Source organism: Thermobia domestica, chromosome 1 (assembly GCF_964235325.1).
Source record: "Thermobia domestica chromosome 1, izTheDome1.hap1.1, whole genome shotgun sequence".
Taxonomy (NCBI): Eukaryota; Metazoa; Arthropoda; class Insecta; order Zygentoma; family Lepismatidae; genus Thermobia; species Thermobia domestica.
Window position 1 is genome coordinate 187,425,535 of NC_137454.1, and position 16,552 is coordinate 187,442,086.

At 35.2% G+C, this 16,552-nt stretch overlaps 1 protein-coding gene across 1 annotated transcript in view; it reads left to right on the forward strand.

The window, feature by feature from the left end:
* The window catches only part of Sec8 (exocyst complex component secretory 8), a 70,274-nt gene that overhangs the window by 27,999 nt on the left and 25,723 nt on the right, over nucleotides 1–16,552 (forward strand). Inside the window, exons 8-10 of the mRNA XM_081767339.1 lie at nucleotides 920–1,047; nucleotides 1,500–1,599; nucleotides 4,605–4,741. Of these exons, the coding sequence (XP_081623465.1) occupies nucleotides 920–1,047; nucleotides 1,500–1,599; nucleotides 4,605–4,741 (365 nt within the window). The remainder of the gene's footprint in view (nucleotides 1–919; nucleotides 1,048–1,499; nucleotides 1,600–4,604; nucleotides 4,742–16,552) is intronic.

Sequence of the window (16,552 nt, forward strand, 5' to 3'; positions counted from 1 at the left end):
TTGAAACGTTTGAAACAATAAATAGCAAGTAAACAAAAGTCAAAATTTGACTTTCTCCCATACATTTCCAACTAATGATAGCTGAACTTAAGTATTGTGTAAAGAGGAATGTTGTATTTTATGTACGGACGGAAGGAATTTCTCGAGTTATGGAAACCTTATTAAAATACGTATTAGGATAATAATAATAATAATAATAATAATAGGGGCGGCGATGGCTCAGTGGTAGACTGTTCACCTCTGGTGCCTGGCTGTCCCTGGTTGGATCCCAGCTCGCACCAAGTGAACTTTGTGGTGCACAAACACCATGTGCATGGGTTTCCACAGGTTTCTCCCGTTTCCTCCCACTTCCTTCATTCCACCATTTCGTTCATTTCTCATCATCACCCCTTCCTTTAGCCTAGCCGGCATAACCATAAGACGTAAAACTCAAAGATTTCATTTCATTTTTTCAATAATAATAATAATAATAATAATAATAATAATAATAATAATAATAATAATAATAATAATAATATGTCCTCTTGTTTTGTTAGTATATATCTGAAGACATACAACATGACCCACATTTTGGGTATGGATGTTATGTACAGGTATATACAATTTATGTTTCCACAATTTATTTTTCATCGTCTCCATTAGCTTAAAGGGCATAACCATGGGACATGAATCTTAAAACTAAATAAATACGACCCTCTTTACTTTTATAAAGTTCGATGATAGATACTCGTGCTTGCAAGCGGACAATTAATTCGAAGGTTAAGAGCCGAGCATTGACTTTGGGAACACTCAGTGTTAGCTGGGAAATATAAGTTGGAAAATATTATTCAGGTGTAAAAATAAGTTACTTCGTGATTTAGAATTGAATTTTATTAGACGTTGGATATTTCTCTGGTATAACATTAATATTTCATTTTAGCTGCAACTGCTTCTCACTGATTATTTGGACATACAAAACACGACTGGAAGTCAGCATCAAGCACCTTCCTCATTCTCAGAGGCCACAAGTGATATTTCTGCTTACTTTGCCAGAAGAAAACCAACAAGGTAAGGAAAACCCAGCAGGGATTTAATGAATATATATATATTTCACGTGATTTTATTTTCTTATAGTTTACGTACTGTACTTAGTTTTCAGGTTTCTTTGCAAGATATGAAAAATTTATCAGTTGCGAAGTATATGGGAATTTCGTGTTGTGTCAAAATGCAAAAGTTTACATGCAAAACGATAGAAATTAGTCGTAATTAATTGTCTTTATCCTGCAAAGAAATTACCGCGGATGTGAAAGAAGTGTCATTATTGATTGAGTTAAGAGTTACCTGATATGCAGATGCACGACTATTTGATTTTTTTTTTTTTTTAATATGAAAAATATTAGATGTAAAAGACTTTTCTCCTAAATGAAACAAAATCAACAAAAACTTTTTATTATTCTAGTGATTGTATGTTGGTAAATATTAGTTTTGTAACTTAGAGTTCCATTGATTTTTATTTTCAGGTCGAAACGAACACCATTATTTCGTTTTGATTATTCTTCTCATGCGTTGAGCATAAACAACTATCTTAAGGAGCAAAGAAGAGAAAACGCAGGCAATCAGGTGAATTATTTTGAATTGTTACTGTAATTTTGTATTATTCAATTGGGCTTTTTCAACCTATTCCATGTCACGACTCCTCCTCCTTCCCCCGCTTTACCACATCCTCTTGCCAGCGACTTCATAAATAACTTTTGGTTTGCAATAAGCTTTTTGATTATTGCTGCTCAGCAGTTACATTATGTGTGTGCAAACCGTACACACACATATGTACAATTCTGCAAAATATCTTCCAAGTTCTTCTTTTGTTTCAATATTCAGTTTTTCTCTTTTATATTCCGTGTTTCTTTTTTAAAAAAACTTTATCTTTTTAAAATTTTATTTAATCCTAGATAGTATACGTAAGGCCAAAGAAACAACACAGTATGCGTGGAGGTCTGGAGAACTAATAATATGATTTCTGATAGTTTTTGAATTGAAATTACTTTATTTTCTTCACATTTGATACATTTATACCTTTTATAAATTTGTAACAACAGTGTATAATACAACATTCGCCGTACATCGTCGTCTAGTAATTAATCTGTACGAACGCTTCGTTTACTGACCTCAAATAATATTTTGTGGTTAAGTGAAGGGAGATATAAACCAACACGTCCGCAAGCAACAACTCAGAGAGAAATAAAAAGTCACGAGTGCATAACGTCTTATCTTTACAGGAGCATATGTGCCGCTGTGTAAATCTTCAGGGATCTTATGGCTCCATGTGTATTGTCTAGGGTTAATATTCCTTGCCGTATTTGACAATAAGCACTGGAATAAACATATTTCTATGAAAATAAGAAATTCAAAATAATCTTTAAAGAAATATTTTTTCATTACTAGGTCCTAATTATATTTATCTTTTTCACCTCCCTTCGCGACCACTTCTTACGGTTCCCGACCTCAGGTTGAGAAATCCTGTATTACAGTAAGCTTCGCGTAAAAAGGAATACAGTTTGCTTCGAAATTTAGGTAAGTGAGAATAAGTAACTGCGAATAAATAATTATTATAATTCTCGAGATTTTGCAATATATTAAGTGTGCATGTTAATACAGAATATATGCAAGACTGCGAAATATATATATAAGAAATGAAATAATGCAACATATGTCAACGTTGATCACCAAAAAATGTATATAACACAAGTCGGAAGACGAAAGCAATAGAATACAGATTAAAATAAAGCAACCACAATAGTGTATAATCAGTAATTACTAATAGTCAGGTGCAGCGACACACAGATTTTGAGAAGTACCAAATAAATAATCCAAGGATTAGAATTTCGATCTGACAGAGAATGAAATGGTAAATATTAATAATGGGATGAAAAATACAAAGTTAAAATATTTATTGACCCTTATAGGAAAAGAATTTCATGTACTTAGAAACATTGACATCAATTTCTCACTTTGATCCTAGAAACTCCCTAATTCCGACAGAGACATTATTTTTCTTCTCAAGATGAATTTCAAAGATTTGAATTATCACACGGTGTTCCTCATTGGGACAGAAATATTGAATATATTGTCAGTTGAAATCGTCGTTGATATTGCAATGTGTCGTTTATCAGATAACTGTCAAGAAGCCAAGCAAGGAACTTTTGATTTGGGTATATTAAGTGAAAATGAATGTTCTTTTATATAGGACATATTGCAGTATAAATGACGATATGGTCCCTTTGAATCTAATCAGAACATTCTGGAGATAAGGTGATGATGTTGTCTTAATAGGCTATACGTTGGTCTGACTAAAATACTTTTATATATATATATATATATATATATATATATATTTAACAAAACATAAGTATTATGTGTCGTTTCTCTCTTTTGTATTCATTCTACAGCTTCTTTTACATCAAACATAAAATTGGTGTTAGTGCATTAATAAAAAAAGAAGTCAGTAATGAATTATGAACCCGTATTGTAGTCGAGAAGTAGAAACGTTTTGTGTAATTCATGAGGAACATAGATGAAGAAACACTACTTCTAACTTTATTCCCATTTTTAGTTTGAGCTGCCATTTAAACAGGAAGGAAATGAGTAAGCTAGGTTCAATGTAAGTAAGTAGGCAGAATTGAAAATAGAAATTACATTTCGGTACCAAATCTAATGAGAAGTTCAATTTTGAATACACTTGGAGCCGAAACCCGAGTCATCCGTTGTAGCGCACTTACCTGTCGTGCATAGGGTCCCTGGCCCGTTCCCCGGCCAAGTAAGTTTGTGGTGGACAACATCGTGCTTGTGGGTTTTCTCGGGGTACTTCCGTTTCCACTTACTTTCTCATTCCACCAAATCTTCTATTATCATTCACTTGCTTTAATCACTGTCTCTTTTAGCCGAACGGGTATAATCGTGGGACGTTAAACTCAAAGATTTAATTTCATTTTCATTTCCAAGTCATCCGGTGGGAAAACTAATCCCTTAGCTGTGAGGGAGTTCAACTGTACGCGTAGTCCAGAATTTGGTTTTCTGAGAGATACTAAGTCTCGAATAATGATTCCAATATCTCTTCAAGCAGTAAATTCCATCTCATTTCGTGTGGTCTCGTGCTCAAAAGGAACGTCGAATTTACAACATATCAGTCGATAAAACGAATGAACTCGAAGAATGAAATGTGAAAAGATTCTAGTATTATATGGAAGCATAGAATTGATTACTGTATATATAAAATGTCTTTTTGGTATGACATGCTACATGATTTTTCCTAAAAATATATTGGTGAATCTCTTTTCAGAGATATTGTTCCCTTTTTTTCGATTAATAAAAAAAAAAAAAAAAAAGTGTTTTGGGTTGTGTGGTAATTTAAGAAATTTAACTCTAAAAGCAAACACTAATAGATTAATAATTTTTTTTCTCTTTGTAAAACATTTACTAGAAGACGAACGTTTGTATTTTAACTATTTTGATTTCAGTTATAGAAAAGTTCATTTTTTATACTCGTGACGTAATTCAATTTTCTTGTTAATTTTCGAAAACCTCAATGAATGAATTGTATTGATTTTTATGCGTGAAATTTATTACAGGAGGCCATAGACAGAGCTCATTCGCAGCACGAGAGATTACTTGTTTGTCAGCCTGATCCTCGCAATATTACTCTCATCTTCATACCATTGATGAAGTTCATTGAAGAAATAGAAAAAGCTCTCGGTTGTACTCCTGGGTTAGTATCACTTTAATTAGTAATATTGATACTAGTTGTTTTCATTGCTGTATTATACACATATTCTTAAATGTATGTATAGTGTGTGTGCATAATTTTGTATAGCTGCAATCGGAAACATTTACTCAATCCTGAGGATAAGGCACGTCTTCTAGCTACTTCATCCCCTGAAACAGGTGCCTGGGTACAGGCTATTCCATCTCCATCCCTAGGGCGTCATCTTCCCGACGAAAGTTTTCGAATCGCTTGTGCGTTACGTTTGGGAGCAGATGTCTGCGAACAACACCGGTGCCTTGCTTGCGGAAGTTTAGTGGATAAGAAAGGTATACATGACCTATCATCTCTTCACAGTGCTGGTAGATACTCTCGCCACTCCGATGTTAATGACCTCATCATGAGAGCCCTCATCTCTTCTGGAACGCCTTCCGTGAGAGAGCCAATGGAGTGTAGTCGTTTGACGGCAAGAGACCTGACGGAATGTCTTTGATGGCATGGAAACGAGAGAAGGCTTTAATATGGGATTTCACTTGTGCCGATACTCTAGCCCCCTCTAATGTTCCTACTTCTTCCATAAAAGCTGGGATGGTCGCAACTCGTAGAGAATCTGAAAAGAGACGAAAATATAACAACCTCTTGGACAAATACCACTTCGTCACCATCGCCATTGAAACTTGTGGGTCCTGGGGTCATGAAGGACTAAACTTTATTAAAGAAGTTGGATGCCGAATAACTCTCAACACAGGTGCACTCGAGCTTCAGCCTTTCTTATACAAAGATTAAGTATGGCTGTGCAAAGAGGGAACGTAGCAGCGATGCTAGGAACGCTTCCACCGGAAAAGGCACTGGAAGAAATCTTCCTCCTGTAACCACCCTCCTCTCATCAAACTCACGCAATTTCTGCTAATTAATAATATATAACATGTATTTTTGTAACCTATGTGGCAATTTGTATAATAATGAAGTAATTTTCATTTTCGGTGAAAAAACTGTGAAATATGTCTTGTAAAAAAAGAAATATATCATTGTAAAAAAAGAATTTACTGAATATGTGGTGCTCCACAATAACTGAATTAATAAACACGCTGGCATCTGGTATAACGGAATTTGTTTTCGTTAAAGTTATGAATACTGTCGCCATATTGAAAATGATTCCTGTTAATTTATATCAGAAATTATTTTGCTCCTTGTGCATTGTGCCATGGTCGCTTACTCTGAGGGAAAAACGTAGACTGAAAGTATTTGAGAACAAGATCCTGAGACGAATATTCGGACCCAAGAGAAACGGGAATGGGGAATAGCGGAAACTTCATAACGAGGAACTACATAATTTATACTGTTTACCCAACATTGTTAGGGTCGTCAAGTCTAGAAGGCTTAGATGGGCAGGTCATGTAGCTAGAATGGAAGAAAGTAGAAACGCTTTCAAAGTCGTGACTGGAAGACCAATCGGAAAACGACCATTAGGAAGACCTAGGCGCAGATGGGAGGACAATATTAAGATGGATCTCGCAGAGATTGGAGTACAAAGTAGCAACTGGATGCAGTTAGCTAAGGATAGAAGTCAGTGGAGAGCTTTTGTGAACGCGACATTGAACCTCGGGGTTCCATACGCCATAGAGTTACATATATATATATATATATATATATATATATATATATATATATATACAGTAGCGGATCCAAGGGGAGGGCTATAGGGGCTATAGCCCCCCCCTTGACGCTCAGGTATACACTGGATAAAATGAGCTTCAATCCTGCTTTACACTGGATAAAACGGCAAAATATGGTTTAGCCCCTTCCTTGATCATATCCTGGATCCGCCCCTGTATATATATATATATATAGGGTGTCCGGTGAGCCGTAAAAAAAAAGCATTCTTCCTAATTCCTTACTCTAATAACATAACAATGTTCCAACTTTCCATAGTTGACTATGGTTACGAATGTTAATAAAATAATGTTTTTAAGCAAAATTGTAAATACATTACTACTCCCTAACATATGAGAGCTCTACATTTTTGTGCGGGAACACTAATTACAATTCACAACAACAGATTACAGTGAAACCAAACCCATTTGAATTAAAGTTTTCGTACAACGTACTGCACCAGAATGTCCATTGCAATAAAGTTGTCGAAATCATAAATAATTACTTCTAATACATTAATAATAGTTACTTCTAGAGATGCAAGGGCTGGGAAAAAAACTCGGTTTTTTCTGCTTCGCTTTTTTGCTTGGGAAATTTTGGGCTTTTTTCAAAATTCTGCTTTAAATTGATAAATCAGATTTTGTTTCGCTTCTCTATAACACAAAAAGTCATTTAATTAGTGGTTGATGCCGATAATAATATAAAACCTCGAAAATAAACCATGAATTTCGAAAAGATATTTCAAACAATTTTACTTCTTAACATATTTACATTATGAATTCCAAAGGATTAACCAATGCATATAATAAGATTTTTTAATCTCCTATATACAAAAGTAAGCAGGATTGGGAAGAACCATGGTTGTTTTTGAAAATGCCAAAAACTCGTTTTTTTTGGGGGGGGGTTGGGGGAGTTTAAACTAGGCTTTTTTGGGCTTAAACCAGGTTTTTTTTGGGTTTAGATATTTTGCTTTATGTATTTATATTACATATTGACAGAAATAAGTTTCTTTCGCCTTGGTGTTATTATGCAACAACGGGGTTATGCTGGAAGAGGTCACGTAAGCTTACAGAAGTCCGGTCAGTAAATTTCTTAAATTTGGAAACTTCCGCCCTAGCCATCGGGAAAATCCCGTCATTACTCTAAATGTAAAACAATAACGGAAAAATCCTGTTATTGCTTTGCATGTAAAATTTAAAGGTCAACGTATCATAATCAGTACGTTAAAACTGAGGTATTAAATTACAAATTTAGTATGTAGATATTGAAAGCCCAATCCAAGCTGATGTTGGAAGCTACGTAGGCAATCGATAAATTATGCCAATTTCTATCAATATATTTAAGCAACCTTGGCTTCTTTATAAAACAACAGGCATTCAGGCATGCAGAAATATACAATTTGGTTTCGTTTCGTATGTTCAGACTTAACATCCTTACGTAATACCGAGGTTATCAAGGAGAAGACTTTCATCTAAAGTCACATCCGAACCTCTACTTTGTTTACGCATGAAAGAAGGGTTGTGGTTCAACGAGAATTGAATATGGGACACTTTGATCAAAAGGTGAAAAGGAAATAAAACTAATGCAGATTGTTTGATGTGCGGAAACGTTACCATGAAGTTCACATGATTCGCATTTTTCGTTCTTTTTATTTTTTTGGTTTAAACCAGTTGTTTATTTAAAAAAAAAAAACAGCTGATGTAAACCAGCCAACCCTAAAAGTAAATACTTCTTTAAATAAAATACACAAATAACTAGCAAAATTCTATGTAGTATTTTTACTTCAAAATATTCCATACCCTCTTTTTGAAACAAAATAAAATTAAAATAAAACATAAGAGAAATACTTAGATTTATATAATACACTTACAGGCTGCACATCTAGAGCTTTTGGTTCTGTATATTCTTGAAATTCTATAGTTTTGTATGACTACCATCACGGTTTACTCAGTCCTCAAGTTTTCTGAACTTTAACAAGAGGGATTCAACATATGAAGAGTGTGAGGCAAGAACATTTTTACTATTTTACTATTTTAAGAAATTACAGATTTTCTGCTGCACAATCCATTTTGAAAGTCGGAAAGCTGATTTTTCACATAAGACTATACATGAAGGACTAAACGAAGCGGTATGCGTTGCTGTCTATCTGCTGCATGACTCAGGAATTGAAAATTTGTTGGTTACCATGTTCTTGGCTCACACCCTTCATATCAGGGTTGGCAAAAACCATGGTTGTTATTTTTTTAAAAGTTTTTTTTTTTGTTTTTTTTTTTTTTTGTTTAAATAATTTACTCTATGTATTTATATTAGATATGGACAGAAATTTGCTTGTTTCGCCTTGTGTTATTATGCAACAACAAGGTTATGCTGGAAGGGGTCACACAAGGTAAAGCGGAATCCAAACCGTTTCTCGGCTTACATCCAAAAGAAATTGTCCATTTGGACACGAAACCGGGACTAATTGATCACAAATGCTATTGCCGACTCACTCACGAAGGATTCCTGATAAAAATACATTGTACTGATCTTTACATAGGCCTATTTGTTAATATAATTGTCAAGAGTCATTTCAGAAGAACAAAAAGATAAACAGTTACACAAGTAAAAACATTATACAGAATTATATACAAATCGAGAAACTCCTGCCTTAGCCATTGGGAAAATCCTGCTTTTACTTTAAATGTATTTGTATGTAAAATTTTAAGGTCAACGTATCATAATCACTACGACAGAACTGAGGTATTAAATTACAAATTTGGTATGTAGATATACAATAAAATAAAAACCAAGTCAAATTCAAGCTGATGTTGGAAACTGCGTAGGCAGTTGATAAATTTTGCCAATTTCTATCAATATATTTAAGCAACCTTGGCTTATTTATAAAACAACAGGCATTCATTCAAGTAGAAATATATAATTTGGTTTCATTTCGTATGTTTAGGCTTAACATCCTTATGAAATACCAAGATTATTACGGAGAAGACTTTCGCTTAAAGGGACACCTCGAATCGCTACTTGGTTTACACTTGAAAGATGAGTTGTGGTTCGATCGAGAATTGAACACGGGACCCCTTGATTAAAAGGTGAAAAGTAGATAAACGTAATGCGGATGGTATGATATGTGAAAACGTCACCATGAAATTCACACGATTTAAAGCATTTTTCGTTCTTTTTTCTTGGTTTAAACCAGTTTCTTTTTTTAAACAGACGGTTTAAACCACCTTGGTTTAAACCAGCCAACCCTGCTTCATATCATTACCGAACTCTCCCACCCCACCACCACCAAAAAAAGGACTACGGAATATATTTAAGTTAAGATAAATACAACTGCACAACAAACATGACTGAGTGGAGCTTTTGCGCTTCTATCGGGAAGTTCGGGATTCAACCCAGCATTCGACCATTCTGACAAAGCTTTTCATTCCATCTGTGAAGTAGAAATAGTGCGTGTACTGTGAGTTGGCCGACTTCCTTTCTTATTGTTTTCAAATCGTTGATATTACTTATTACCAGCAGTGACGGTTTTGAGAAGGTTAGAGGGGCGGTTTTTCAGACTGGAGCCTGTTCCCCAAAATTACGGAATGTCTGAAACAAAGGAAATATCTATTAGTTATGCCTTTACTCATAAACTTTAAGCTCGCGTCAAATAAAAATTACGAATGTTTAGAAACACTAAACATTAGTAAGAACCCCCCCCCCCAAAAAAAAATACTCTTCTAAATCCGCCACTGATTCTCAGTATAAAATGATCTTCAAGGTTCGCTAAATATATAAACGAAACGAAATATTATGCCTGTACTCATAAACTTCAAGCTCCTCCCAAATAAAATTAGGACATTTTAGAAAGCGAAACAATCAGAGAAACCCCTCCCAAAGTACTTTTTTTCAATCCGCTACTGATTATTTGTATAAATTAGTATTCAAGATTGTATCCGGAAAATTATTGCTAAATCGTTGCACAGCTACAGTATAACAGAAATGTGGAAGTACGGTTTGACGGATATATAGAGAAACATAAGTTTAACTTTTGCGCTAGAAGCTAGAGCACTAAGCTCTTAGAAATGAAACAATGATGACAAACTAAAATGATCTAGAGAAGAAAAAAAATGTCGATAACTCAAAAGCCTCTAAAATTGCCCTCAAATACTCCATTCTTTATGTTAGCTTTAATTCGTAAAACATGTGCTCCATCCATCTTGATGGCGAATTTCAGTGCGAAATATCGCATTTAGGTCATGGAATTCTTATCTAACTATAGAATATACTATAAGAAAGCTATTTAGATAGAAAAATCATGAAAATGAAAAAAAGCCAAAATTTCCAAAATTCTCGTTTTTTTCCCAAAAAAGCCGGCTTTTTATGTGAAGAAAACCATCGATTCAAAAAAGCCGGCTTTTTTGCATCTCTAGTTACTTTTAATGCATACAAATAGCGACGTAACCCTGCTAGTGTCAATCTTCAACGTAATTGTTTTGCGCGTGCAGCAGATGTTCAAAGATATCACCATCCTCCTCAATGCACTTTGCAATGCGCGTCAGTACATGCAATTTTGCCCGATGGATGTCGTCTCGGCACTCTTTGACGGTGTCAAATGTCTCTAGAATGATCTGAATTTCTTCTTCTCGTGAGTTGGCCTTTAGTTTGTATACAACGTCCTTCAACGACCCCACAAGCAAAAATCCAAAGGTGTAAGACGCGGGGCGGCCTGTGAATAATCATCCTCTGCGACCCATCCACCGATGAAGAAACTTGGATTCAAGATATTGACTTAAGTTTGTGTTGCATGAGAAGGAGCCCCGTCGTGCTGTAATACATTGACGCCCGAGTTTGAAGAGTCACATCTTCCAATAGTACTGGTAATTCATGGCGCAGCAAATTAAAATAATATTTATCGGTCAAACGCTGGGGCAGAAAAAAGGGACCAGTGATCTGATCACAGATATTCCCTTCCCAAACATTTACAGAAAATAATTCCTGATATTGAAATATTGTGATTACCCTAGGATTTTCGTCACTACAACGATGCCAGTTGCGGGTGTTGTTTATCGCATCCCTGGTGAAAGTGGCCTCATCGGTGAATAAGATGAATGGCAAAACATTAGGATGCTCCTGTACCCATTGGGTGCAACCATCACGTAGTTCACTGCGTCCTGGATGGAGATGTTCACTCTTTGGACATGAAACGGATAAAGCCCATCTCCTCCCAGTACATCATGTACATACGTACGTGGAAGTGCAAGTTGATTAGAAAGTCTCCTAATGCTGGTGGTTGGACTTCTCTGTACAGCTTGAATAATGTTGTCTTCTTGTGGGGCCACGGTAGCTTAGTGGTAGAGCATTCACCTGTGATGCATGGGATCCCGGGTTCGATCCCAGCCCCCGCCAAGTGAACTTTGTAGTGGACAAACACCGTGTGCGTGGGTTTCCTCGGGGGCACTCCCGTTTCCTCTCACTTTCTTCATTCCACCATTTCACTCATTTGTCATCATCACCGTCTCATTTAGCCCGGACAGCATAACCGTGGGACATAAAAGTCAAAAATTTCATTTCATTTCTTTCAACGTTGTCTTCTTGTTAAGGGGTGTATTTTGTATTTTGAGCCTCGTTCAGATGTTAGCTCATGCTGAGAAGCTCACCAGTTTCCCACAGTTTAGTACACACGCATGTAAAGACCCGTGCAGTAGGGACTCTGCGGTGAGGAAATCTTCGCTGGTATTCCTCCACCGCACCTTTGGCATTACCATCACAAAACCCGTAGACGTACATTATATCTGCATATTCAGCGTGGGTGTATTGGAATGGCATTGTACTACAACACTATCGAACTTCGTTCACAGTCTACACACAAGCACTTTGCACGTCCTCACAATAACGAAACTCCTGCTATCACTTGCACACAAAGACACAAAATAACTAGTAAATGGTCCTTTCAAGTTAGTGAGTTGCTGTGCGCCGCTTACAGCACAAAAAATAAAAATAATAATAATAATAAAAAAAACATTTCGAGGAACTGGGCATAACAGTGGTAACATCTCTTGGGCATACATGAGACAAGCAAAATGTTCGTGTACATTACAAGTAATTATTTATGATTTCGACAACCCTATTGCAATTGACATTCTGGTGTAGTTTGTTGTACGAAAACTTTAATTCAAATGTGTTTAGTTTCACTTTCATCTGTTGTTGTGAATGGTAATTAGTGTTCCCGCACAAAAATGTAGAGCTCTCATATGTTAGGGAATAGTATTGTATTTTCAATTTTGCATAAAAACATTATTTTATTAACATTCGTAACCATAGTCATCTATGGAAAGTTGGAACATTGTTATGTTATTAGAGTAAGGAGTTAGGAAGAATACTTTTTATTACGGCTTCTAATGAAGCTAAAAACTTGACACCTCGCCTGGATCTTTAGTATACAGTATCATTTTCTCCTAATTAGATATCGTTTCTCTAGTGACAGTGTTTCCACTCAAGAACAGTGAAAAATTGTTTTAAAAAGGGAATTTTATAGAGAAATTCGAAAAGTTCCCCTCCGTAACTTCCCTCTTGTATGTAGTACTGGGACAATCTGTATACCATCCGCAAGCCTATTTCATTACCTTTCAAACGAGGTATAATATGTAACATAACCCCGACTACAGGGTGTGCTAGAATGTTTCAAACGAAAATCGGCAAGTGCAAGAGGCAAAAAAGTTACCTCGACCTTATCTCTGGAACGAGAAGGAAGAGACCCTATGTTCACATAAGCATTTTTGCTTAGAATGACCTCCCCTAGCACCTCCCAAAATCTTTGACTTTCCTCACCGAACACCCTGTATATATATATATATATATATATATATATATATATATATATATATATATATATATATAAAACTACGTGAACTGACATAAATTAAAAGGGTACTTCCGGTTGACGTGGAAAGTTGAAATTCGGCATGATTGTAGCTTTCCGGGACTAACCGACAGGAAAATTGCGAAAAGTGAATATTTTTAATTTCTAGGGGGTCTAAACAAGGGAAGAAGAAATTCCCCATGTTATTTAAATGAGCCCTTTTTTGGCTTATAATCTCATATTTTAGGTACTTGGAATTGGAATAAAAACTTGAAATTCGGTTTTTATTGAATTGAAACGAAATTGAAATATGAAATTCGGAATGAATGGATGCTTGTACGTTTTCGTTAGCGTTACCTAAGTAAATCATCAAAAATAAAAATTCCGAAGTGTAGAGTGGTTTTATGGGGAACTGAAAAATCTTTCCCATGTTATTTATATGGGACGTCTTCTACACCCCAAAATGTTTAGGCACTTCCGGTAGGATAGAATGATTAAATTTAGCATGATTGTAGCCTTCCGGGATTAACCTACAGGAAAATTGCCAAAAGTGAATGTTTTTAATTTTTAAGGGGTCTAAAGGGGAATGAAGAAATCCCCATGTTATTTAAATCGTGTCGCCACGTTTGGCCTAATCCTCGTTTCGCCTAACCAATTATCTGACACTTTTATGACAGATAAATGATAAGATTTGTGTTCGCCATTTTAGGCGAAATAAGGATCCTCGTTTGGCCTAATCCTCGTCACGCCTAAAATGGTGGACAATAAGAAAAAACCGTGCAAATTCAACACAGGGAAATTATATAAGAGAAAATTCCCTAGTATATAAAGAATTAAGAAATGCAAAATATATAGATTAATATTATATTAACTATTTTCGAAGAGTTAGGATTACCAAAACTTGTTTATGTATTTACTAGGACCATGGATATATACGAATATATATAAGTAAGCGAATAGCGAAACCCGTTAAATTCACATTTTAAAATTTGTGACAAATCGAGAAAAACTGTTTAAACAAGTCATAATTGTAAAATAACATTAGAAACTAGAGAATATTACACAATTAAGAATAATGTGAGTGTTGGTCTGTGGAAAGCTGTATAATCACATTAGTCTGTGAATTGCGTTATTGAAGAAAATAGTTTGGATTTAACAGGTTTTGCGTATGTAAATGGAAATAACAGCTTTTGCATCTGGACTAGCGACCATTTTTGTTGAGGCTCAAGATACAAAACCTATCAAAAAGAAAGGGAGCCAGACTCAGAAATCAGTATTATGCCTACTAAAATATTGGGGATGGGGGGGAATGTATTATCAACTATACATTGCTCAAGATTGGCACAAATGAATATCGATACATAAATGCTACATTAATTTTGTTCTAAATTGAAAACAATGGACTCAAATGTGCAAAAAATTGAGTTATGTAACCTCCTCTCCATCATCATCTACTAAATGGAAATCCATATCGTCGTCGTCCTCTGGTGCATCACCATTTTCTCGGTTTTCTATTCCTCAAAAACCTCTTTGTAAAACGTGAGCTTTGAGCTGCTTTCAATTGTCAAACCCTTCGTAACTACAAGCGGAGTTAATTATACCTATCTGTATACATTTCTAAACTGAATGACTATATTTTGGAAGAGTTTGTAACTTTTTATGGACTAACATAGGGTGATAATTAATTTGCCAATTATCCCAATATATGAATTTGAAATATAGCAAAACAAAATGTGCAAATGTTGAGTTTGAGCAAAACAGCGGCAGAAAGAGAATCAGAAATGGTAAATAAGTGGCAATTTTTTAAAAACATGTTGTACCAAAAGCATGTTAAAATTTTGAATGATAATTGACACGAGACATTTTAAGAAAGAGGTTTTGCTGAAGCTGAAGAGACTGTTTAGAGAAGAACCTAATCCAACAATGTTCTGTTCAAAGTAAAGAGTTACCCTGAAATACAAAACAAACGACTTTTAAGCATAGGATAGTCCACTCACCTTGTCTTTTAGGCTACATTTCGTTTCCAGTTTTTCATGTGTCTTGTACGTTTTCTAGACAATTTTGGTGTTGTCTGATAACAAAATTATGATCATCGCTGCCTAGAGTATCGTTTTCTTTCGATTTTGCGTGCATTTGTCTAGTAATTATTAGAGAAAAGAATATAAGCACAGAAAAGTTTCACGAACAGTTAGGTTAAGACATATAGTGTCTTCATTTTCAGTCCAGGGTGCGCGGTGATTCAGTAGTAGAGCGTTCACCTTCGGTGCTTGGGGTTCCTGGTTCGATCCCAGCTCGCGCCGTGTGGACTTTGTGGTGGACAAACACCGTGCTCGTGGGTTTTCTCGGGGTTCTTCCGTTTCCTCCCACTTTCTTCATTCCACCATTTCATTCATTTCTCATCATCACCGTCTCCTTTAGCCTAACCGGCATAACCGTGAGACTTAAAACTAAATATTTCATTTTCATTTTTTTTTTCAATTTTCAGTCAAAAAAAAAAAAAAAATGAAAGCACACACTTCAAATCCTGCCAAATAAAATTTCGAATGATTTACGAAGAGTTGCAATAAATATTCAGATTACTAAACTCATATAGTTTAATCTGAACTCATATACTAAACTAAATTCAGATAATCCGATACAGTACGAAACCTCAAATTGTTTGAAATATGGAATTAACCGGGTTTGATTCTGCTTTTCTCATGAGGTTATTTGCAGATTTGGGATTTAACAGTTTATGAAACTGAATATGAAAGAGGAATTTAACTGTTTTTGCATCTGTTGTCATGATGGATTTAACAAGTTTCAACTAGTTAAAATGGCTTTTTCTACTGAATACTGTTTGGAAATAATAGCTTTCCAACTAAGGTTTCCAGAGCAACCACTATGTCATTTTTTGTAAAATAAAAAAGTGAATTTAACGGGTTTTGCCATTGGCCTACTCATATATCGCATATATATCGACACGTTCTCTAACGCAAACGATTTATGGTATGGATTCCAAATCTTAAGAATATATTTAATCTCAGCTTGAGTCTTCTATTAAAGTAAGAACTAGTACAACTTTCGGTTTCAATATTGATTCCTAAATATTTAAAATCGTAAGAGATAATGAGAAATCGTTTTTGATGAGAATTCAGCTTCCGATAAACAGGTTGCATGTCTCACACTATCACTCTATTCCTGCCGTAAGTTATAGATATATTTCCGGTTTCAATATTGAATCTGCATAATTTGGAAATCTACAGTAATTTAACAATGTAAAAGAAACTCACATGTAAGAGAACAAGGTATAAATGTTTTCATAACTTTGCTCACTGCACCGAACA